This window comes from Populus alba, chromosome 1 (assembly GCF_005239225.2).
Source record: "Populus alba chromosome 1, ASM523922v2, whole genome shotgun sequence".
Lineage (NCBI taxonomy): Eukaryota > Viridiplantae > Streptophyta > Magnoliopsida > Malpighiales > Salicaceae > Populus > Populus alba.
Genome location: NC_133284.1, coordinates 43,643,792 through 43,667,069, shown reverse-complemented (window position 1 = coordinate 43,667,069; position 23,278 = coordinate 43,643,792). Strand labels below are relative to the sequence as shown.

General features: G+C 31.2%; 1 protein-coding gene across 1 annotated transcript; it reads left to right on the top strand.

The window, feature by feature from the left end:
- The first annotated feature begins 8,225 nt into the window (after positions 1-8,225).
- On the top strand, positions 8,226-16,911 carry LOC118063593 (uncharacterized). Its single transcript, XM_035077668.2, has 7 exons — positions 8,226-9,389; positions 11,092-11,331; positions 11,939-12,028; positions 12,881-13,030; positions 13,141-13,265; positions 15,252-15,381; positions 16,662-16,911. The coding sequence occupies exons 1-7, from the start codon at positions 8,829-8,831 to the stop codon at positions 16,785-16,787; spliced, it is 1,422 nt and encodes a 473-aa protein (XP_034933559.1). The 5' UTR covers positions 8,226-8,828; the 3' UTR covers positions 16,788-16,911.
- Positions 16,912-23,278: the final 6,367 nt, after the last annotated feature.

The window sequence follows — 23,278 nt, the reverse complement described above, 5'->3', positions numbered from 1 at the left end:
GGGTTGCACATTGGATTAGTACATTATTTATGTTCTTTTGTTAAAGGTAACAACTAAGGGAAATGGATAGTACATAATTTGCAAAAAAAAAAAAAACCAAAAAAAAACCAAAAAAAAAAAAAACAAAACAAAAAAATAATGATAATAAAAAGGTAGATAAGTTTGGTTTTGTAGCCTCCCTAACCTAAGCAATTAAGTTCGAAGGGGTGTTTTAACACTTAATACCCTAAAATCAACTGACTTGGGAGTTATTGGCCCAACGCTTGTTACATGGGTTGAGGAGAAAAGCTTAAGGGAATCAAACATTGCACTATTTACATATCAGCATCTGCAACCCGAGTTGTTAAGCTCGTAGGGGTGTCTCAACACCTAATGCCCTAAGACCAACTGGTCTAGGAGTCATTAGCCTAAAACTCGTTACACGGGTTAAAGATACATTGTGTTTCAAGTTGTATGTGTATATAAATAAATAAAAGAAAAAAAATAATAATCCCAACCTAAGGAAGTTAGCCTTAAACATTAGAACAAAAAATTGTTTTTCTTCCAAGTAAATCCCCATAACTATATGTTGATATTTTGAGCACAAAAGAAAGGTTTAGTAATATATGAATTTAATGAGAGTTTGTTTATCTGGATAGATTAAAGTAAGTTGAATGATGAATGCCTTACTTTGTGGAACTTGCAAATTGTTTTTCTATTTTAACGCTTTGATTACTAGGGACTAGTAATAAGCTGGTTGGGGGGTGTGATTAGTACTTAAAAGTGCATATTTATCATGGTTTTATATCATCATTTTGCACTTAAAGTATCAATAACTGCTTAACTAAAACATGTTTTATAATAACAAGTCTAATACTATAAAATGCCCTAATATATGGTAAATGTTCATCTTAAATGCAGACCTATCACATAAATCAAAGGATTGATTGATGAATTCAACTACTGAAATTTATGAAGATAAAGAGAGGGTGAAACTTAGAAAAGAGATGTTGGTGCAGTCCAAACTAGAATACTGTTCGGTAATTGGGTCATATCTCGAGTTCTAGATATCCAAATGACCTCAACTTTTTACACAAATTCGGTAATACATAGGCCTACAACTTTCATGTTTTCATCAAGATCTAAGAAGGCCGTTTTCAAGTCCAAATTATAGCAACAACGGAGAAGTCCGAATCTGTCCTGCAGCCCAAACACTGTTTAGTGTTTGGCCCATATCTAAAGTTCTAGAAGTCCAAATCACATTCATTCTTTTTTCCTGGAAAGTTGAATCAATTTCCGACAACTTTCATGCTTTCAAGTGGACCCAGTTCTGATGCTAGCATTTTTGTTTTATTCAGACAAGAAGATAAGGATTTTCACAAAGTCAAAAGTTGGCCACCCACTCAACAATTAGTCATCAAATCAATAATTCCGAATTTTGACCTATAAAAGGAGGCATTTGCCGTGTATTTAGGAGCTTGGTTGTTCAGATCAAGTTCATGCTTTTTATTTCTTTCTTTATATTTTTTTTTTGTAATTTTTAAGTTTTGCTTTCATTAATATCTTGTTTATGCTTTTCATTTCCTTTCCTTTACTTAGTTAGCTTGTATTTTCTTTATGTTCTTGTTTTGTTTATTTATGTTTCTCTTCTTCATTATGTTTAGCTAAGTTTATTATGTAAAAGTGAAAATGTTACACTAATGGTGTAAGAATAAGTATGGTGTAAACTCAACATGGACCTTAATGTTTAATATTAACATGTCTTATCTTTTTATCTTACTAATTCTTAATACCTTGTTTGTTAAATGGTTATCTAGATTTGTGTTGTATAAGACTTGGTACAACAAATGTTTGGCACTCTCATAGCCCAACCGTATGGTATTACCTACACCTGGGCTATGAAAGGAACTTGATTTGTTGTTAACATCAGTTAACATCATGAATTCCTGACAATATTTAAAAGTTTGGTGTTATGTAAATAAGATAATTAATATGATCATGTTAATAATTTATAATGAGCTATTAATGACAAATCATCCGATGGAACCTCCTTCGTGTGTTGTTTCCAAATTGAGTAATAAGAGTTTATACTATACTTGTTTGAAATACAATTGGTGGATCCTCTAACCTTGACATTTGTTTTTATCATTGTTTAATCCTTACATTAATCTTCAATCTCAAAGTTCTCATTAATTTCTTCCTCCTCTTCTTTTTATTATTATTATTATTACTACTACTACTACTACTACTACTAATATTATTATTATTATTATTATGTTTATATTATATAATATATATCTTTGATCTTTTCATAAACTCAATATATAGGCTGGAAACCTGTTTACCCGATCTTTTAGATCATTCTCAGGTATAACAACGCCACGTACTGAGTATTATTATTATTATTATTGTTATTATTGTTGTTATTATTGTTTTTGTTGTTGTTCTATTGTTATTTATAATTTATACAATTAATCTCTTTGTGGTTCGACCCCGGTCTTGCCGGGTTATTTATTACTTTGACACTCCTGCACTTGGAAGAAGACATCAATCTTTTGGTCGTGTCAGCGACTCCATCGGCCATTCTATCGGTATTAATGCCATGTCACCGTATGGTTTGCTTGTTTGAATCCCACTGTAATTTTACTGATAACTAGGTCTGTAAAAACTTACACATCATCGCATTGTTTGGATTTTTTTTTTCTATTCTAATTGTAATTCCCTCGATATACACCAACGATATATTTTCGTTGGTATTATCGTTGGGGTTAGTGATGGGAAAATTCAGTCAGTAAATATAATAGCAAAATATCAACAAAAAAATCTATCGGTGTTTTTATTTGTATTCACCATTTTTCTAGTGGTGATCACCGAAAAGTTTTTAGTAGAGAGAAAATGATTGAATAACAATATTCCAACCATAAAAAAAGTTGAGATTTGTGTCAACAAGTTCTTTTCTCAAAAGTGGTGCAATATGAGTTATGTTTCTCCATGAACATGCCAGAAAACTAAATTAGGATTTGATTTAGGATTTTAATTTGTTTGTTTTTATTTTTTTTATAATGATTTTGGGTTTTTTTGGGATTGGCAATTGGCTTTTTGAGGTTCATATTGTGTTTTTAAAGTTTTCTTCATGTGAAAACAATCTAAAAATTAGGGTTTGGGTTCAAAAGCTTGGACCCTGATTTTTTTTTGTTATGAGAGATAATTAGATAATTTACCAACAAGCGACGTTTTACTCAATTATTGAAAAAAAATTGGATCATGTTGTCCAATCCTTGGAAAAATAAATTCCAAGTGCAAGCGTAGACTTTGTGCCCAGGAATTTTCATTAGAGATCAAGCACGTGAACTTAGCCTTTCAAACTCGTTAAGGGCTAACCTTTCTCTTATTTTTTAAATTGCTTTGTTTAGCTTTTTTTTTTTTTTTTAAATAGTGATCAATCTATTTATATATATATTTTTAGTTTCATAATGTTTTAAAAAGATTAATTTAATTTGTCTATAATTTGTTTTGCTTTATATTACTATAAATTAATTGTCTTTATATGATATTTTTATAAAATAAATGAAAATTAGTCTAAGATGAAATAAATGAAAATACATAAAATAAAAATTGATATAAAATATTTATGTGTATCTATCTTTTATTTTGACTATGAATATTAGCTTTCCAGTTTCCACTTTAGTTTTTAACTAGTGTTAACAATTTTTATTTATTTATTAGTTCATAAAGTCTTTTATTTCATTTTATAAAGCATGAAAAATATATTTTCATTTATTGATTAAAACTTTTTATTATACATGAAATTCCATCCATAACACAATCGTTTCCTTCTGTTGCATTAAGAACTAGATTGAAATCCTACCTGTAGCGTAGAATGAGTACAAGGCTAATTGTATCTAAAAATAAACAACAATTCAAACTTAAGTTTCATGTTATAAGAAACTCCAAAAGGCATGGCATAAAAACTGTAGGATTTTTCACTGTGGACCAAGAATCATTTCATTGTGAACTCATTGTGTAAAATTATCAAACTTTTTTTTGGGCGATTTCATCCTTTCATGACTCAATTGAAGGTTATTGTTTCAAATTTGTAAAGGAAAAGCAAGAATAAAAGAAAAAGGATTGAAATGAAAAGGCAGGAGAAATTGGGAGACAATTTCAAAATTGGATTGAAAAGTTCATTTTAGTTCTCCTACTTTTCAACTTATAATTTCTTAGTTCCTTAATATTTTGTAAATTTAATTTTGGTCCAAAATATTATTATTTTTTAATCTTTAGTTTGAGAAAGGAACTCTTAGTTAACACTGATTTCAATAACAAAAAAAAACATTGATTTTTAATGTTAAATAATTCTATTTGATTTAAAGAATTTAATCTAGACGTCATCACTCAACTCTTAAACATATTTTTCAATCAATTTAGTTATTAATTAATAATAAATTGATTTTTTTTATTTTATATTTACTAAAAATTCCTGAAAAGTTTTTTTTAAAACAGAAAATACCAAGTTGTCGATAATTCCATGTTTCACGGACAAAATTCTCAACCTAATGTTTCTATTTCCTTGATTCAATATCTCTTGGATCATTTCCACATCAACACATTCCCACAAGTTCATTACTTCATAAATTCTTATTTTTATTCCACTGATTTAATTATTTATATATCAAGCCAGATCAATGACAGTTCATTTAATAATTAAAATAATTCTACCAATAATAAAAACTAAGAAATAGGTGTTAAACACCTATCTACTGCTAGGAAGTCGCAATACTTGTCCCCATCTGTGATCATGCTATCGAGGTATTCCCTGTCAATACATGACTATATCATCAACACAAAAAATTTGTAACTTCCTTCTATATTAAATTTTTATTACGGATAGCTATAAATCACTCTTCAATTATTTCTTCAATCTTTTCTTTTCCCAATTTCCTTAATCCTACATAACTACACACAATTAATAACACAATTTATTAAATCTATTCATAATATTTACAATTAACCCAACTCCTTATAACTAAAATCCACGCATTCCTTCCATTTTTCTTTATCATGCAATTTCGTTTAATTTCCATGCATTAAATACTTTAATTAACCCATTAAAATTCCCTCCCAAACATTATGTATTGGCCGATAGTTTCCAAGTATAAAAACACATTTATTTTTTCTTCAATTTATTTTAATTAACACTAAACCCATTAAATCTACATGCTAAAAACACTAATTAAATTAAAAACTTTATCAACATCATATGCACTCATCAAACTAAATTTCTTAACATTATAAACCTAACTATCACCTCTAATCCCATCACAAACATCATTATTTTTAGTAAAAGAAATTCTCAACTTCAAATGACAATTAATAAAAAAAAAATAATTGTAAGAGGAACCTTTTTATCCACTTTCATCTCTCTTTTTTTTTCTCCTCTTGTTGCCATGACTATCTCTCTCTCAAATTCCCTTTCTTTTACTTCTCCTCACTTAATTTTTCTTTATTTAGTGTTTAAGAGGTTTATCTCTCACAATTTCACAAGTCCCTTTTATTTAATTTTTTTAATTTTCCCCAAGTGTTTTCTAAGATCTCTCAAGTTTTTCTTTCCTTTCTTTCCTTCTTGTATGGACAGCCATGAGCCTTATATTCATACCTAACAATTTCAAAAAACTTCCTTTCATATCTCTCCTTTGTAACCTTTCAAGTTTACCAAGAAACTTATGTCAGATTTTGTTACTCATTTTTTATGAAAACTAAGCTGAGCTATTTTAAATTTCACTAAATTATCTTCCAATATTTTTTTCTCTACTTAACTCATTTCCATTCAATTTTTATTCATGTTTTTATATTTTTTTGGCAATTTTTTGTATTTTCATTTTTTAAAATAGTACCTAAACTTTTTATTCCAAATCTTTTAGTTCCTTTTTATTCTGAATTATTAATTATCATAAATAATTCTTGAATTATTTAAATAAACAAATGCCTTTGCAATTATAATTTTTTCTAGGTGCCCAAATTACACGTTGTGAACTTCTGCACATTCTTTTTTCTGCGCCCAAAAAACAAAAAAAAAAAATTAGCTAGCCCACAACCACGCGCATACCAGATAGTTAGTGATAACGATGACAAAGATGCGAAAAGCTAAAAATGTTAAGTCTATGTAGCATGCATCCGACCATAAAATCTGTAATTTTCTTGAACAAAAACTAATGCAATTATCCAATTTTTATTATTGTTCTGAGCTTAACTTAACCGTGGATCAATTTTTGCTTAATACATCTGTTAAGGAATTGTCTCTCTATGCTCCACATACATACATGCATATTTATTGGACCAGGCCATAAACTTAATAAAAGCGTTACAATGTATTAACTTTGAGAAGTGAAACCATCTTAGATTCTAGATTTATTTTTTAAAAATTATTAATTTAAATCCTATAAATTTTAAAATCACTAAAAACTTATATGATTTTTAATTTTATAATTTATAAAATTAGTCAAGATACATATAAATTAATCCGGATACTTATATTAATTAAAAAAAACATGAAAAGTCTTGACCATATAAATCTCAATGTTTATTTAGAAGTTATTTGGAAATGTAATATTAGTTGTTTTTTTAAAATATTTTTTACAAATGTATTAAAATAATATATATTTTTAAAAAAATTAATTTTAATAATGATATGAAAACAAAAAAAAAAATTAATTTTTTTTTTATAAATACTTTTAAAATTCAAAAAAACCCAATATATGCCTATTACTCAACTACACTCTTCAATACTATAAGACATGAATTTATCAACAAAGATAGTTTTCACCATCTCTGTATTTGGCAAGACAATGATACCAAGACCCTCCCATCCATCGGGTCACCGAGCCGGCTCCATTATTTCCTGACAAGGTTGCAGCCTTGGGGAATCATTACCACCTCACGATGTCAATTATGTTTTACTTAAGGCGCGTTTGTTTCTTGGTAAGGAATTTTAAAAAAAATAATATTATTTTTTTTTATGTTTTTATATTTGCTTTATTATTAAAAAATGGGTCAATAAAAAAATATTTTTCTGGTCAACAAAAAATACTTTTTTTTAAAAAAAGTTTAGTTTAATTTTCATGAAAGTATTTTCCTTTTATTTTGGGTGAAAAACATTTTCTATAAGTTATGAAAAATTTAAAAATATTATATTATTTACTGATTATATCAAATTTATTCTCAAACTTTTAATTGTTATATATTTTGTATGAATGTTTTTTTTTTAAATTCATCTCTTAAAAAATTTAATTTAATTTAATTTGATTTTTATATTAATTTTGATCTTTATTTTTATGATTGATATTTACTTTTCTCTTATCATTTTTTAAATTGAAATTTTTTATCTATCAAATTTGATCCTCATTCTTTTGATTGTTACTTATTTTATTTAAAATAAATTTATAAAATTTTATTATTATTATTATTTTAATTTTTTTATCTATTATATTTGATCTTTGTTATTTTAATTAATATTTATTTTATTTGAGATAATTTATGAAATTATATTTTTTTCAATTCCATTTTCATTCAACTTTTTTATTTGTAAAATTTGTTCTTTATTATTTTAATAAACTTAAAAAAAATACTAATAAGCTATTTTCTATAATATAACCAAACATTGTAAAATATTTTCTAATTTATTTTTTATGACACTATCAAATATCAAAAAATAATTTACCTTCTCAACATTTATTTTTTATAAAATAACATTTCAAACAAAAGCTATTTTTTATATAAACAATCAGGGCTAAAATGACTTTGACTCACTGCTGAAATATCCCATCTGCTATTCACTATATTTCTAAATATTTTCTCCATTATAATATTTTACTCTTTTTTTTATTATACTAAAAGAACAAAAAATAAACTCTCATTCTAAATTCCAACTCTATATAAATACTAAAGATTAAAAAAAGGGTAATAACAGTTCTTTTAAAAATATTTTTTTATTTAAAAATATATTAAAATAATATTTTTTTTATTTTTTTAAAAATTATTTTTGATATATCAAATTAAAATAATTTAAAAATATAAAAATAATTAATTTTTTAAAAAATATATATTTTAAAATTTTACAATAAAAACAACCATTCCAAAAAAATTAAAAAAATACAACTTGGTGACAATCACGTAACATTGATTGGCATTCCGGTCGCCCTATAATAAAATCTCCATCCTTAGCTAGACACAGGTATTAGCATCAACGTGGCAGCAAAGCAATCTGTATGCGCAGTACACCCCCGGCGCACATTTTCACGCTCTACTCCTTTCACACTAAAAAAATCGCTTCTTCATCGATCTCCACTCTCTGTTTAGAAAACACGAAGCCCCAATTCTCTCTTTCAAGCCCCTAGTTTCACACTTTGATTCCTCCGTTTAGGCAAAACAAACCCTATAATTCATTCCTTTTAAATCGAAAAAATTGAAAAAATAAAATTCTGATCTCAAAATCACGTCCTTTTTTTTTTCTTTGCCTAAAAGTATAAATCAAAGCTTGAAATTTTGTTTGATTTATTAGCTTTGGACTTTAGGGTTTCTCAGATTCTACTTCAAAGTTAGAGTTTTTTTGTTTTTAACTTTGTTTTTGTTATCTTTGAAGCGGATATTTTTTTTTCTCTCGTCATATTGAAGCTGTTTTTAGTTTCGATCATTTCTACACCTACCACTGTCACCTAACCCAGGCTCACCCTTAGAGTCTTTAAACTTTTTCTGTTAACAAGTCACCAAAACCTTCAATATTGTGTGTTTTCAACGAATTTGTCGAGTGCCCAAAAGTTAAAATCACATGCATATTTGAATTTCACAATCGAATGTCGGTAGAAAGATCATTTGAAGCATGGGAGGAGGTCCAAAGGCATGGCCAGGACTTCGCAGACCGGCTAGCTCAAGGCTTTACAGGTCTTATACAGTCACATATAACTTACCCACCTGCGTTTTCTTGGCCAAACCCTCCAAAATCGAAGCTTTTCGATGTGGAGTTTCCGGGACACGGTTTTAGTAAAGGGGATTTTGGGGTTTTGACTGATAATTCTGGGATAAATGGGTTTTCGGCGATTTTGGATGTTGGAAATAGGATTGGACAAGCTGGGGCTGATTTTGGTGCGGCTTTGAATGGGATGGTGCATCAGTTTTTTAGGATATTGCCGGTGCCGTTTAAGCAGGATGAGACTGGGGGGGTTGGGGTGAGGATGGATGGTAAAAGGAGTGAGGTGGGGTTGGGTTTGGAGGGAGAGTTGGGTTTGGTTAGTGAGAGGTTGAGGGATTTTGGGTTTGTGGAGGATAATGGTGGTGGTGGTGGAGTGGACGGCTTGTTGGAAGAGGAGATTGGTGGGTTAAATTTGAAGGGTGTGGGATATCCTGGTAAACCACAGGTAATGACTTTTAAACGCCATTTTGTTTAAGAATTTGGTTGTGTTTGTTTTGTTAGCGTGGAAAGTCCTTATTTCATACAACAATGGTAATTTATGTGTATTTTCTAATGCTATTGAAGGAATAGATTGCCATTTAGATTTTTAAATTAAATTGTCCGTTTAACTGTTTGCTTGGAAGCGATATTTTATCTTTTGAAACTCGGTTGGGAAAATTTCTTGGTTCTACAGATTTATGGAGGATGTGATTTGATTGATTTTCAACTTTTTGAAGTCTGGAAAGGAAGTTCACAGAGATAGTATGTTACAGTCTAGATAATAGTGAATTTTTTGGAAACGATTATGCATTGGAAGCCATAGGACTTCCTGTTTGAGAAAGACCATGTCTTTTTAGAAGTATTGGCTGGTGCAAATTTTACAATAGTACAGCATCCAGTCTAGTTAGTAGTGCCTAGCTGGAAGCAACTGAACGTTTGAAGTTTATGCCATTCCATTTGACAACGGCTGTGTCTAAAACAAAGAAAAATGAATTACACCTGCCTCCTTTCTCCTTTGGCAGACATGCTTTGTTTTAGAAGCAGTTTGTCTAACAAATGCTGACTTGCTTTCCTTTTAAGGTCAGATGTATTTTTTATGTTCTCATTAATGATCTACTTTTGCTTTGTGCTGTATGTTTAACTTAAAGTTTCAAGCAACTTAAAAGGCTTTGAGAGGAGTATAATATCCTTGTGGTTTTCATTGTTTCTAAGTAGAACTTGTCCTTGGATAATGTGGTTGATCATACATATAGAATTACCAGTTGAATTACTAGCAAGGTCGCATTTGATGGAATCTAGTCAAATTATATGCAACTGAAGGAGTGGTTCTATGGTGTAACCTGTCACTTGTTGCAGAATGTGTCAAAGCACAATTTGCTTTGATGTTTAAATTTTGCATGATCTGAACAACATCAAGCAACCCTTGCAGAAGCCACTAAGTCTCACTGTTTCGTTTTTTTATTGTTATTGTGATTTTTTGTTTTTGTTTTTAGTTAATTCCTTTTAATCATTAACACATTGATTAAGTAGACATAATCTCACTAATTGGACCTTTATGTGGTTCATGCCCGATTTTTTTCCTGTACTGTTTTTTCTGTGCATTTCTCAACATATCATTTTCGATTTCCTTATTTTTTTATTCAATCTCTGTATGTTTCAGTTTGGTTCTTTTGGGCAACAAGGTAAAAGAATTGGTTGCATGTATCAAAATTGGTTGTGTTGTCTGATAATGTTCTTTCTATACATGATTTCATTGTAACTATTTATTCAAATAGGAGATTCTGCAACCATAAGTGAAATGCTTGAAAGACTGGGTGGGGTAATAATAAAAGGGCAATAACATGTTATGATGACATGTAACCTTATGTTCTTGGCTGGAGGTCAGTTCAGTTGAATTATCTTGCTTGTGTTTGATATAGTAGTGTAAAGGGGGCAGTAACATGGAGCTTGGTTCAGTTGAATCATTTTGTTTGTCTGTAGTTTTTTATCCTCTTTAATTTTTTTTATGGCCAAAAGAATTTTAAGTACAGATGGACAGCAAAAGTGTCCCTGCTGTAGTATTCTTGTCCTGTTGCCCTTTTTGTGATTATAATTGAAGGCTATCAATTTGGCTTTAATTGTATTCCATTTGTGCAGTTTATTTGATGATTCATTTCCACTGAATGCAGGGGACCATAAACATTACCTCGACTTATGACAGCAGAACTCACAACATTGAGAGTTCTTTGGTTGCAAGGGGAGATTTATGGAGAGTGGAGGCATCACATGGAAGTTCCACGTCAGAAAATGATAATTCATCTCTGTTCCTAGTCCAGCTTGGACCTGTGCTGATTTTGCGTGATTCAACCTTTCTTCTGCCCGTGCATCTGTCAAAGCAACACTTGCTTTGGTATGGCTATGATAGAAAGGTATGGCCAATTTTCTGTTTACCTCGCTGAAATGTGAAAATAGATGCGATTGTAGAACTGTGGAAAAAGATGCTCAAGCTTTTTGATATTCTTTTCTAAACCTTCAATCAAACAAGGAAAAAACCTTATCTATCCAGCAAACGTATTTGCTCTTAAGCTTCAGATTTTGCCTGAAGCTTGACAAGAAATGACAATGGACTATAAAGACGTGAGCTTAAGTATAACTAAACATTAGTTGTTGCTCAATCCCAGTTTTTTTATTGATCTCCAGCTATTCCTATTAATTGCATGTTGTTAGCTTTATGGCAACCTTTCTTCTGTACTTATTTTTGACGTTACAATTGTTGTTTTTTGGTGCATATGCTGATATAGACTTCACCATCAATAACTATTATTTACCTTATAGCTTCCATATCTTAAGATCTTCTGTTGTTGATCATGTTTTCCTGCCTTTATTTGATTTGTCTTTTTGTTTTTTAATACAAAACAATTCATTGAGAATCAGTTTTTTCCTTGTACTATACTAGAATCTGCATTTGGATGTCTTTTTATGATTGCTTTATGAAATTGTTCTTCTCATGTGCCATTTTTCTTGTTTCTTTGTCAGAGTGGAATGCATTCTCTGTGTCCAGCTGTGTGGTCAAAGCATCGAAGGTGGTTGTTAATGTCAATGCTCTGTCTCAATCCTATAGCTTGTGTAAGTTAGAGCTCCTTTTAAGATATGAAAGGCATTAAAATCAGTTTATGTTTCAATTATCACATTTTTTTTAGAGGCTTAATCAAAGGTGTGGGTAGCCAAAAACAATAGGCTGTATTCTACATCCTGTAGAATCAATGAAGAAGTGGATACAGGAAGCATAATCCTTTGACTTTGAGTTACTGCTGTGGGATAGGATTGTGTTCCACACTTTTTTATGGTATAATGCTTTAGGATTGTTTAGCTGGTATTCAACAGAATCAAAGTGCTCTCTTGTGTTCAGTTCTTTTTTTGGGGTTTTCTTCTATAAATCCTTCCCATTCTAACAAATTTCCTTCTTTCATCCTTCCCCAAAAGTGCATTTTTGTCAGTGCATGATTCATAGTTGAATTTTCTATTTTTTGTAGTTGTTTCACTGTCTTGAAAATCAACTAGTGTCATGCCATTTCCCCTTCTTCAGACCAAGTAAAAATTCCTTAGGCTTGGAAGTGTGCAAGGCAGTGATATGGATGGAAGTTAACACTCTATTTAACTAGGCTGAAATCCTAAATTCAGATTTTAGTTTGAGTGATGGGGCAGGAGAGCTTGTTGAAATTATTTTCAAAAGGGAAAAAGTAAGAATATCAGAGCAGCCTTGCCATCCTTCCTCCTGTCCTCAAGCACAAATCTCATCCAAAATAGGTATACTTGCCTTTGCTGCTGCCTGGTGATCCTATTTAGTACAGAAGCAATAACCTCTATAATGAAAGCATGAAGATTTGAATGCAGTTATTAGTGTCTTTTTGTAGTATTAAAATATCTTGAACTAATTTTTCACTTACTTTCCTTTCCTTGATCTCTTTCAACATGCAGTCATTTGTGGATTTACAGTTTCCAAATGGGCAATTGACTTATGTATCTGGTGAGGGGCTGTCTACCAGTGCTTTTGTACCTCTTTGCGGAGGTCTTCTTCAAGCTCAAGGGCAATATCCTGGGGAAATGAGATTCAGCTTCTCTTGTAAGGTCAGGTTTTGAACTTGTCAGCCAGTACTTATGATTTCAAGGTACATTAGCAGATTTCTCTGAATTGATTTTGGTGCGAACTAAGGCCTGTTGTTCTGAATATTTATCAGAATAAGTGGGGAACACGAATCACACCGATGGTACAATGGCCTGACAAATCCTTTACATTAGGTTTTGCACAATCTTTGGCATGGCGGAGATCTGGTCTTATGGTGAGGCCAACTGCTCAGTTCAGGTAAAGTTCTACATTCATATCAATTTCAATAAAATTACGATCTCTCTTTGTTTTTCCATACACGTGGAAGAGATGAGCAAAGTAGCTGTCTTATTAATGACTTTGGCCTTTGAACTCGAAAGTGCTTCAGTAATTTGTGAAAAAGAACATGGTTTCTCAGGCTGATTCTTCAATTTATATTAATAACTTCTGCTTGCGGAGCTCTCCAAGTACCTTGTAAAATGTTATTTTAAGTTATCCTGTGCTTCCTTGTGTACCTTGGTCTGGTTATATGTAATTCTGGACCAATCTACAAAAACCAGGAAACTCAATGAACTAGCCATTAAAAAAGGAAAAAAGAAGATGGAATAAAGGAAAAGAAAAGCAGAAATAGTAAATCCTGAATTACCTGCATTGGTGACTGCAGAAGCAACAGTGAAGAACAAAATAAAAATAAAAATTGGATACTCTGTGTTTATGACTACCATTTGTGCTCTAATTATGCCTTCACTTCTGAATGTTAACACATCTGTTGCATTGGGATCATTGTGATGCGATGTTACACTTAAACTGCACTCTAATTTTCCTTCAAAACTGAGAAAATTTCATTGAGAAAATGAATATAGCAAAGATAACCGAATACTGGTTGTCATTCAAAAAATAGTAAACTGAAGCCAGAAAGAAGTAGAAAATATTTCAGAACCAATCCCCACCGTGTTTGTTCTATTACATTTAAAGTGGCATCAGATGACTATGGTCAATAGGAAACAATCCACACATTACCTGTGTGCTCCTCCTTTTAGGGGGCATTTGTTTGCCCGGAAAGTGGTTTCCTGGAAATTACTTTTTAAATTTTCCTGTGTTTGTTTGTCATTATGAAAGTTGGTCAACGGAAAACAATTTCCGGTCAGAAAAATTTGGTTTGATTTTCGGGAAAGTATTTTCCTTCTATTTTGGGCGGAAAACACTTTTCAAAAGTTGTGAAAAATTTAGAAATATCATATTATTTGCTGATTATATCAAATTTGGCATTCAAACTTTTGATTGATATATATATTTTGTTTGAATCTTTTTTTTTTTTTTTTTAAATTTCATCCCTTAAAATTTAATTTAATTTGATTTTTATATTAACTTTAGTTCTTATTTTTATGATTGTTATTTGCTTTTCTCGTATTATTTTTTTAATTGAAATTTTTTATCTATCAAATTTGATTCATTCTTTTGATTGTTACTTATTTTATTTGAAATAATTTATGAAATTGTAATTATTATTATTTTAATTTCATCACCTTTCAATTTTTTTATTTGTTAGATTTGTTCCTTGTTATTAATAAGCTGTTTTCCAGTTTATTTTCCATAACATAACTAAACACTGGAAAGTGTTTTTCAACTTATTTTCCATGACACTACCGAACATCGAAAAATAATTTATTTTTCAGGAATTCAGTTTTCAAGGAAACTACTTTCCAGCAAACAAACGGGGTCTTAGTTATCACAGATTTCCTTAGAATTTGGGTTGTTGAGTCCATAGTTAACCCATCACAAACCAGGGTCAGTCTGCATTTCTTGTTGCTTCCAAGTGAAAGCTGGACCTGCTTTTTTCTGTGGTCAATCTCAGTTGTTTTAATAAGTGGTGCTCCACTATAAACAATTAAGTGGCCATTGGAGAGCATGATTGTTTTATTAGGCCATGACAGCCTTGCCTTTAATTATCTTATTGATACATCTTGGGCCTGATTGTATCCTGATATCTTTTGGAAAAAGCATGGATAATTATATTGGTGAAACAAAGTAGGTCTTGTTGAGGGTAAAATATACATGCCAATTATGATTTGAATATGTGGTCCTCCTATGTTTGCAGAACCTGTTTTTCCTTGCCTTACCTTTTACTACGGTGTATTCACTTCACTCTTGTTTTGTATACTTCAACTCAAGCAAAAGTTTCAGCTTCTATGGTACTGGAAGTAAATATAATTACCTTTTCTACTCTTAATGACATCTTGTCAGTTTGTGCCCCACTTTTGGCGGAAGCAATCCTGGGTTGCATGCAGAACTGATTCATTCAGTGAATGACCATCTGAATCTGATATGTGGCTGTGCTGCAACGACACACCCTTCCGCATTTGCATCGCTATCAGTAAGTTGTAATTTTGCATTATCTGGTGCTGGTCTATATTTTCTTATCTTGATTATACATCTCTGCTTGGTAGGATCTTTGGTTTCTTGGTCCATCTTTTACTTTGTTAGCTAACAGGATGGGACCCAGGTACACAGGAAGTAAGCACCTGTTCCTAGTCATGAAAATCAAGTGAATGTCAGGATAAAAAAATATCAAAATGTTGAAAACAAAAGGTAAAACAGAGAGATACGTCAAATTATCTTCATTGTAACTGAAACAATATGAAGTTGTAACTGAAACAATATGAAGATGCACGGGTTTAATCGCATGCACCCTTCATGCTTTAGGAAATATTCTTATTCTTTTCCAACCCCTTAATTCACTTTGAAATGAAGAGGTACAACTTGCTAGTTCAACTTTCATTGATATGTGTGCACAAGTTTAAATGCTGGAACTTCCTGGGAGAACAATGAATTGGAAGACAATCCGTCAATTCACCATCCTGTTTGAGAAAAAAAAAAAAAACTCCACCAAAATAATTTGAGAAAACAAATGTAGACAATGGATGCCAAACCAGTGGAATCCTTGATGATGGGTTTATACAGTTCTGGTCGTTGACCTATCATCATCATTCACAATGTTTCCCAGTGGAGCTATGTTGTGTAGTGGAGATGCATGCATCTGTGGGACAAAATAGTTTATACATCCTCTATTGTTGGATTGCATTGTCTCATGATCATTCGCGTCTATGCGATATGGTCTCCTAGGATTTTGTTTCTTTGCCCAGAGTCTTGATATGCATGAAAATCATATGTTTTGAAATAACAGGGTGCAACTTGTGACCATAGTGAAAATTCTGGTTGATATTTGCATTGAATTTCCCCCGAAGCTACTCAAAACTTCTTCCTTCAGAAGACAATCAATCTGAAGTCAACTCCTAGGTGAAACTTCAGGCTGATTCATGTAAGATTTTGAAAATATTGGGCAATTGGGTCACAAACTGAAATGAGAGAGAAAGTTCAGGAAATATTTGGGAAATTCTTGTTTACATGAGGAGGCCACTAATGTCAAGAATCTTCACCCATCCTCGTAAAATTTCTCGTATACAGATACTTTGTGAAGACAACAGTTGAACCCATTTTGCAATCATGAATAGCCCTAGCTTATCAAATCATCATTTTGAAATTCACATGGCAAATCATCATTTCTGAAATTTAGACATTGATGATAGGGGGCAGTGCTGGTGTTATTTATTCATCATTGTCTAACATCCATTTCTTTTACGTGGCCTTTTGCAGATTGGAAGGTCTAAGTGGAATGGTAATGTTGGGAGCTCAGGATTTGTTCTGAGACTCGATGCTCCACTCTCCAATGTTGGCCATCCTTCCTTTTCTGTTCAGATAAATAGCGGTATTGAGTTTTGATTGTTTTGCCCCACATTCATGTAAGTTGAAGTGTAAATAGTCACTACGCTTTTAATCATATCAAACCACGCTGTATATCTGACTGTTCTTCATCAATCATAGTTGTCCCTTCTTCCCTCCTGTACTTGCATGTGTTTAGTATATTTGTAGTTTTTTGAAAATAAATAAATAAATAACCGGGGCGCTAAATATATATTTTGATTTCGCAAAAAAAAAGAAAAAAAAAGAAGAAAAAACCGACCTGTTCAGATGATGATGGTCAAGCCAGAGAGGAAAAAGACGAGGACGACGATTAGGGAATATACTGAAATTTTTCTTCGAACTCTTGCCCTGAATTGAATTATCTATGGGAGCTGTCTAATTATTAATTAAAAAAAAAATAAAATTAAAAGAGGTGGTGTGCGCATGACACTATTCATTTTAACAATATTTTTTGTTCTGAATTATATATATATATATATATATATATATCCTTCTAAGTTTGATTTATTGAAGGTTAAACTTTATGAATTGTTGCAGTTTGTATTTTATGTGGTTATTTTAGTCATGTTACATGATATAGGTTAACTTGGTTTATCTAGGTTTATTTTTTTAATTAGTATTTTTTTTATTTTTATTTTTTAATATAATTTTAACTAGAAATCAGGTTTAATGTTTTATTTTGATTTATTTTTTATTATGTTATTTTAATTTTATGATTTAGATTATGAGTTTATGGGTTAACTTGAGTTGTTTTATTGTGTTTTTTTTAATCAATTTTATTTATAATAAGAAAATTGTGTTTAATAATTTGTTTTATATCAAACTATTTTATTCTTTTTATTTGAGTGGTGAGTTGGTAGGGTAACAAAGGTTGTTCCGTGCTATTTATATTTTGTTTGCTTTTGATGATGTTATTATATTCTAATAATCTAAATTGACTTGGATAATGTATTTTGTGTTTTTTTTAATTGATTTTTTAAAATAATTTATTTCAATTTACTTTTTATGAGGTTACTTTATTTTTAAGACTTAGACTAGATTTAAGTTGTAAGTTTGACAAATTAATTTAGGTTTTTTTTATCCTATATTTAATTGATTTTTTTCAATTGCATTATTTAAAATTAGATTGATTGGAAATTGAGTTTCATACTTTGTTTTGATTTGTTTTATATAAAATTATCATGATTTCATGATCTCAGGTTATAAATTTAAAAGTTTAACCAGGTTGATCTAAATTAATATGTTATTATCTTAATATTTTTTTAAAATAATATAAAATTGAATTTTTTAGTCAAATTATAATTTTACTAGTTATTTGAATTTCTTTTAAATCTATCAAGTTGATTATATCATATCAAATCACTTCTAATATAGTTTTTTTTGTCTTCTCGAAAAAAATATTAACAATAATTAAATATTTTTGTTTATGACGTTTAAGATTTTATGACATGGTTAGTATAGCGAGGCCAATATTCTAGTTAATTACGGTTGAGAAAAGGTACTTCACAAGCGAAAGCCAGCAAGAACTGGAGCAGCCAGGAGGGGCTGCATTGTGGGAGCTTTCAATGGTATATTTGAAGAGGAAACGTAATACAATGCGATTTGGTGTCACCTGCTGTGTGTTTTACGCACTTAAATAAAAAAAAAAGTGGAAAATGCTAATCATGCACATATGAAGAAGCCAGAAAATCAAGAAACAGAAATAAATTTGTGGTTTGTTTACGCATTCAGTAAGACTCCTCTACATGCAGGTCATGGAGGAGATGGGAAGTTAAGACAGTGGTTGTCAATATTTCACTTTTTTTATTATTATTATTTTTGTAATTTTCAAGACCAAGTCATTTGAAAAGCTGCTGTAACAATGTCTTTGAGGATTTGGTTAACATGAGGATATCCTTACAGTCGAATAAAAAACAAAGGAAGGAGGATTAGAGATTGTGTTTTGCTTAAAAATAGTTTCTTCCTCGGGTGTTTTGAGAGTTTGGTCATGTAGTTGAATCTTTCAACCAGCAAAAATTACAATACTATATTTCGAGAAATTTCTTAAAATTATTTTGAATATTGATTCTAAAATTTGAACTTAATGTATAAACAAATTACAAGATGCATAACAAAAAGGAGTAAATTATAGTTTAGTCCCTCTATTTAATAAATATTTAATGGATCCTTGTCTTTCATATATGTTTTTGACTTAGGTAATGTGTTGAGATTGTAGTAGTGATTGCTTTTCAAAATATTTTTTGTATAGAAATGCATCAAAATAATATTTATTTATCTTTATTTTTTAAAAAATTTATTTTTGACATTAGCATATCAACAAAACGATCTAAATTTTTTTTCTAAAATTAATTTAAAATAAAAATAAATACAAAAATTTCAAAAATATTTATATAAAAAAAAAACAATCTTAACTATTAATTTTGGCTAATGATATGTATAGCCGAAACCAGTTTTTCATTGATTTTTGTTACTGACTTGATGGTAAAATATGGTCAAGATTAATTAATTACTTTTCAAACAAAATGGACTAAAATATGGTCAAGCATACCGAACAACATCCACATGCTAACATAAATTAAGAACTTGAAATAATATAAAAATAAGGGGTAAGTTCAACAAATAAATTAAGTGAGGGAATAACATTTAATATATATTTTAGATATTAATAGTTGCAAGTCGATTTATCTTGACACACACACACACAAAGCATATTATCATAAAATAGTGGAATGCATGTCAAAGATCAGATAACACATGAAGTTGACCACTGTGGGAGAGTTAGTCGTCACAAGCTAGTGCTTCTCTCGTCAGTTAGGTATACAAAATATTATGTGCGTATAGACTAACTACTCCCTGTTAGCATAAAGTTATTAACAAGTCATATATTAAGACATAATAAATATTTGTATAATTATCAAAGCAATCTTTCTCTTAATCTTAGATACCATAGTCATTCTACGCCACTGCTTAACTGTTTCTATCTTTTTTTGGATCAACCTCTATCCTATTCTTGAACACCACATGTCCTAAAAACCAACACTTTCTAACCCAAACTCACTATTCAAGAACTTTCCTATAAAATTGATAATCTCTCAGAGGCACCAATCTCAAATTCTTTTCATGTTTCTCTTCACTCCTCGAATATACCAAGATATCATTAATGAACACTATAACAAACCTATCAATAAACAACCTACAAACTATGTTCATCATGTTTATAAAGGTTGTTGTTGCATTCGTTTACCTAAAAGACAACACTAAAAACTCAAAGTGTCCATAATGAGTTCTGAAAGCAGTTTTATAAATATCCTCCTTCCTAATCATCAATTGGTAATATCTTGATTGGAAATCAATGTTTCAGAAACACTGAGCTCCTTGTAACTAATAAAAAAGTTCATCAATGTGAGGGGGTGTATATCTATTCTTAATGGTGATCTTCTCCAAGTGCCTATAGTCTATATACATCCTCATCAAACCATATTTCTTCCTTATAAATAAAACAAGTGCTCCCCATAGAAACATACTCAGACAGATAAACCCTTTATCTAACAAATCATAAATCTACTCTTTCAACTATTTTAATTCTACTAACATTATCCTATAACATGCCATTGAAATTAGTTTGTACTAGAAACTTGATCAATACAAAATTCTATCTCCCTATTGGAAGGCAGTCCAAGTAAGTCATTAGGTAAAACATCGATGAATTCATTAATTGTCGATTCTTGTTCCACCTTCGAAACCTCCATGCTCAGATCCTGCACATAAGCCAAAAAACCTTGTATGCCTTTCTGTATCATCTTTCTCGTGATGATTGAGCGAATACATGTTGGAGATTGTCACGACCTGAATCCTGGATCCATGACCAACACATAGGCAATGTTCTCCTCCAAGGTTACATACTATGCGAATCCAAACTTACATATAAACTTATCCTTCAAAACTCAATTAGAGTTCAATGCAGCAGTAACAACAAACTAACTTCATAATATAATTTAATTATCGTAATACAAGAGTTAATACAATTTTATAGTTGTGGAGCACTAACTAGACGTAAGGAAAAATACAAATTTCAACAAAAAAAAAAGAAGGTCCTAAGGGTCTAACAAAATAAGTTGTTAACAAGATATAAGCCTGAAAAGATAAATAATGAGAGGACGAGTTCAACAACTTAGTGAGTAGATAACGTTCAATACACATACACATGAGGTAATACAACAATGAGAAATACATGTACAAGTATGGCTTTAGGTTCTTATAGGAATGTTTTTCAAATAAACCATAATAAGAAGATCATATGGTAAAACTCGTCAGAAAATCAAAATGCAATGAGCATGAGGCCCCGTACTGTGGGATAATCAGTCCACACAGGTTGGTGACTCCCCCGACCAACTAGAATTCAGATACGATGTGCATAAAGACTAACACTACCCTGTTAGCATGGGTATTCTGACTGACATACCATATGTTCATAATCATAATCAAACAGACATATTCATATCTCAAGGCTCAACTCATGACATCAATCAAATGAGGAGCTATTAATTCAGAAGTCAATTTAAAATATATACTGGTTCATATCAAGAATTTAGATTCAACAATTGATCATGCTTTATCATAACAAAGATAATAATTAACATATATATTATCAAGAAGCATGATCCAATTCATATTAACAAATCAAATATTTATAATATTTCTCATGCATATGGAAAATTATCCACTTACCTAACTCGAAAGCAAACAGCACTCAAAAGCAGATATCGAAGGAAATCCTACTAATATCCCGCTGTTAGAATATTAGGATTATCTAAATACAAAGGAGACAAATTCAAGAATGACTTAAAAGAACATATAACCTATTTAATACACTTATCTAAGGGTATATTCCATAACCCTATATATTTGTCGCACCCCAAAAAAAATCAGCGCGCGGCATCGGCTTGCGATTTTTATCGTTGTTGTGTTTGCTTTGAATTCGTACGTTGGAGTCGCCACCTAGTAATTGATTGCGGGCTACTAGGAAACCGGGTGTACTGGTCTTGTCAGAGATTCGCGGGTAAGGGACTGATTGTGGTTAGGAAAGATATTAGCACCCCTAATGCACCCAACCTGAGGTAAGCTACTTCACGAATTTGATGTGTTAAAGAAGTTTTAATAATTGTCTTTTCATTGGAAATTAGAAATATCACTTACGTATAAGTTAATAATTCTTAACCGTGATCCGATCAAAATATTAAATTCTTCTTTAATATATTTGCAATTTCATCCTAAAAAATAAATAAATAAATAAATAACATAACAAAATTCATAAAAACAAATACAAACACACACATACACTTTCACTATATATATATATATATATATATATATATATATTGTTACATCCATAATACAAAATACAAATACAAATTCAAATTCAAAATAAATAAATAAAAATTACATTACATAATTTAAAATTTACAAAACATGTCCCTAAAATTCTAGAAATTGCAGGGAAGGACTCCTGCAACCCGCTGGAACAGTGGCGGCGCGTGGGCTCACGCGCCGCCGCTAGAAACTCAAACAAAATAGGGGGCCTGGCATGTCTTCTTCCCCCTGTCTTCCCACGCCGGCGGTGGGAGTCACCGTCACCTGCAAAGCCAAGCAAACACCACAACGCAGTTGATTTTATTTCGTTTTTCTTTTTCCCTTTTAGATCTGTTTTCTACTGTCTTCCTCCGTTGCGGATCTACTTCTCTCTGCAGATCATTCTGCTGTGTGTGTCTTCTTCTTCTCCTCTGCTTCAGGTGGCCGGCGTGTGTCCTCGGTGGTGCTGGATCTGCTGGTTGCGCCGCGGTGGGCGCTGGGTTTCCTCTTCTCCTCTGCTTCGGGTGCGGACGACGTTGCTGGAGGAAGGCGTTGCTGCCTGATCGTCGGTTGCGGTTGGTTTCCAAGGGAGAAGAAGGAAAACAAAAGCTAAGGGAGGTGGCGGTGTGGCTTGGCCAGCCGGCTGGAGAAGAGGAAGAAGAAAAATAAACCGGTGGGTTTGGGGGCTGTTTGGCCGGGTGTGGGGAAGTTGTGGCTGGGGGAAGAAAGAAAAAAAATATAAAATCCCAAGGGTGGGGGGGCTCCGGCGGCTGCCTTTGGTTAGAGATGGATTTTAGGGTTTTTTGTTGTATTTTCTGGTGTTTCCAAAATTAACCCCCCCTCTTGTAAGTGTTGGAAACCAGTATTTATAGGCAAAAATATTGTCAAGTTTTCAAAATTGGTCCCTTAACTTTCTTTTTTTGTAAAAATTTGATTTTTCTTGTTTTTTTGTATTTTTTGAAAACGAGCAATATCAACGTCGACTCAAATGCGGAAAATCAATGATTTTAAAAATGACGCGTGAAAAGTCGAACGCGTTTAAAAATCTTTTTTAGACGACGTTGAAAATGCTAAAAACGATGCAAATATATTAAAAATATATTTTTTTGGATTTTTGTTGTTTTTTTGCTATTTTTGGATTTTCTGAAAATTTTATAAAA

Bases quoted from the DNA above. Each gene is read 5' to 3' on its own strand.
- LOC118063593 (XM_035077668.2), top strand. From the start codon at position 8,829: ATGTCGGTAGAAAGATCATTTGAAGCATGGGAGGAGGTCCAAAGGCAT. The intron at 11,332-11,938 runs GTATGGCCAATT...TTTCTTTGTCAG, and splicing joins GGTATGGCTATGATAGAAAG to AGTGGAATGCATTCTCTGTG. The intron at 13,031-13,140 runs GTCAGGTTTTGA...AATATTTATCAG, and splicing joins GATTCAGCTTCTCTTGTAAG to AATAAGTGGGGAACACGAAT.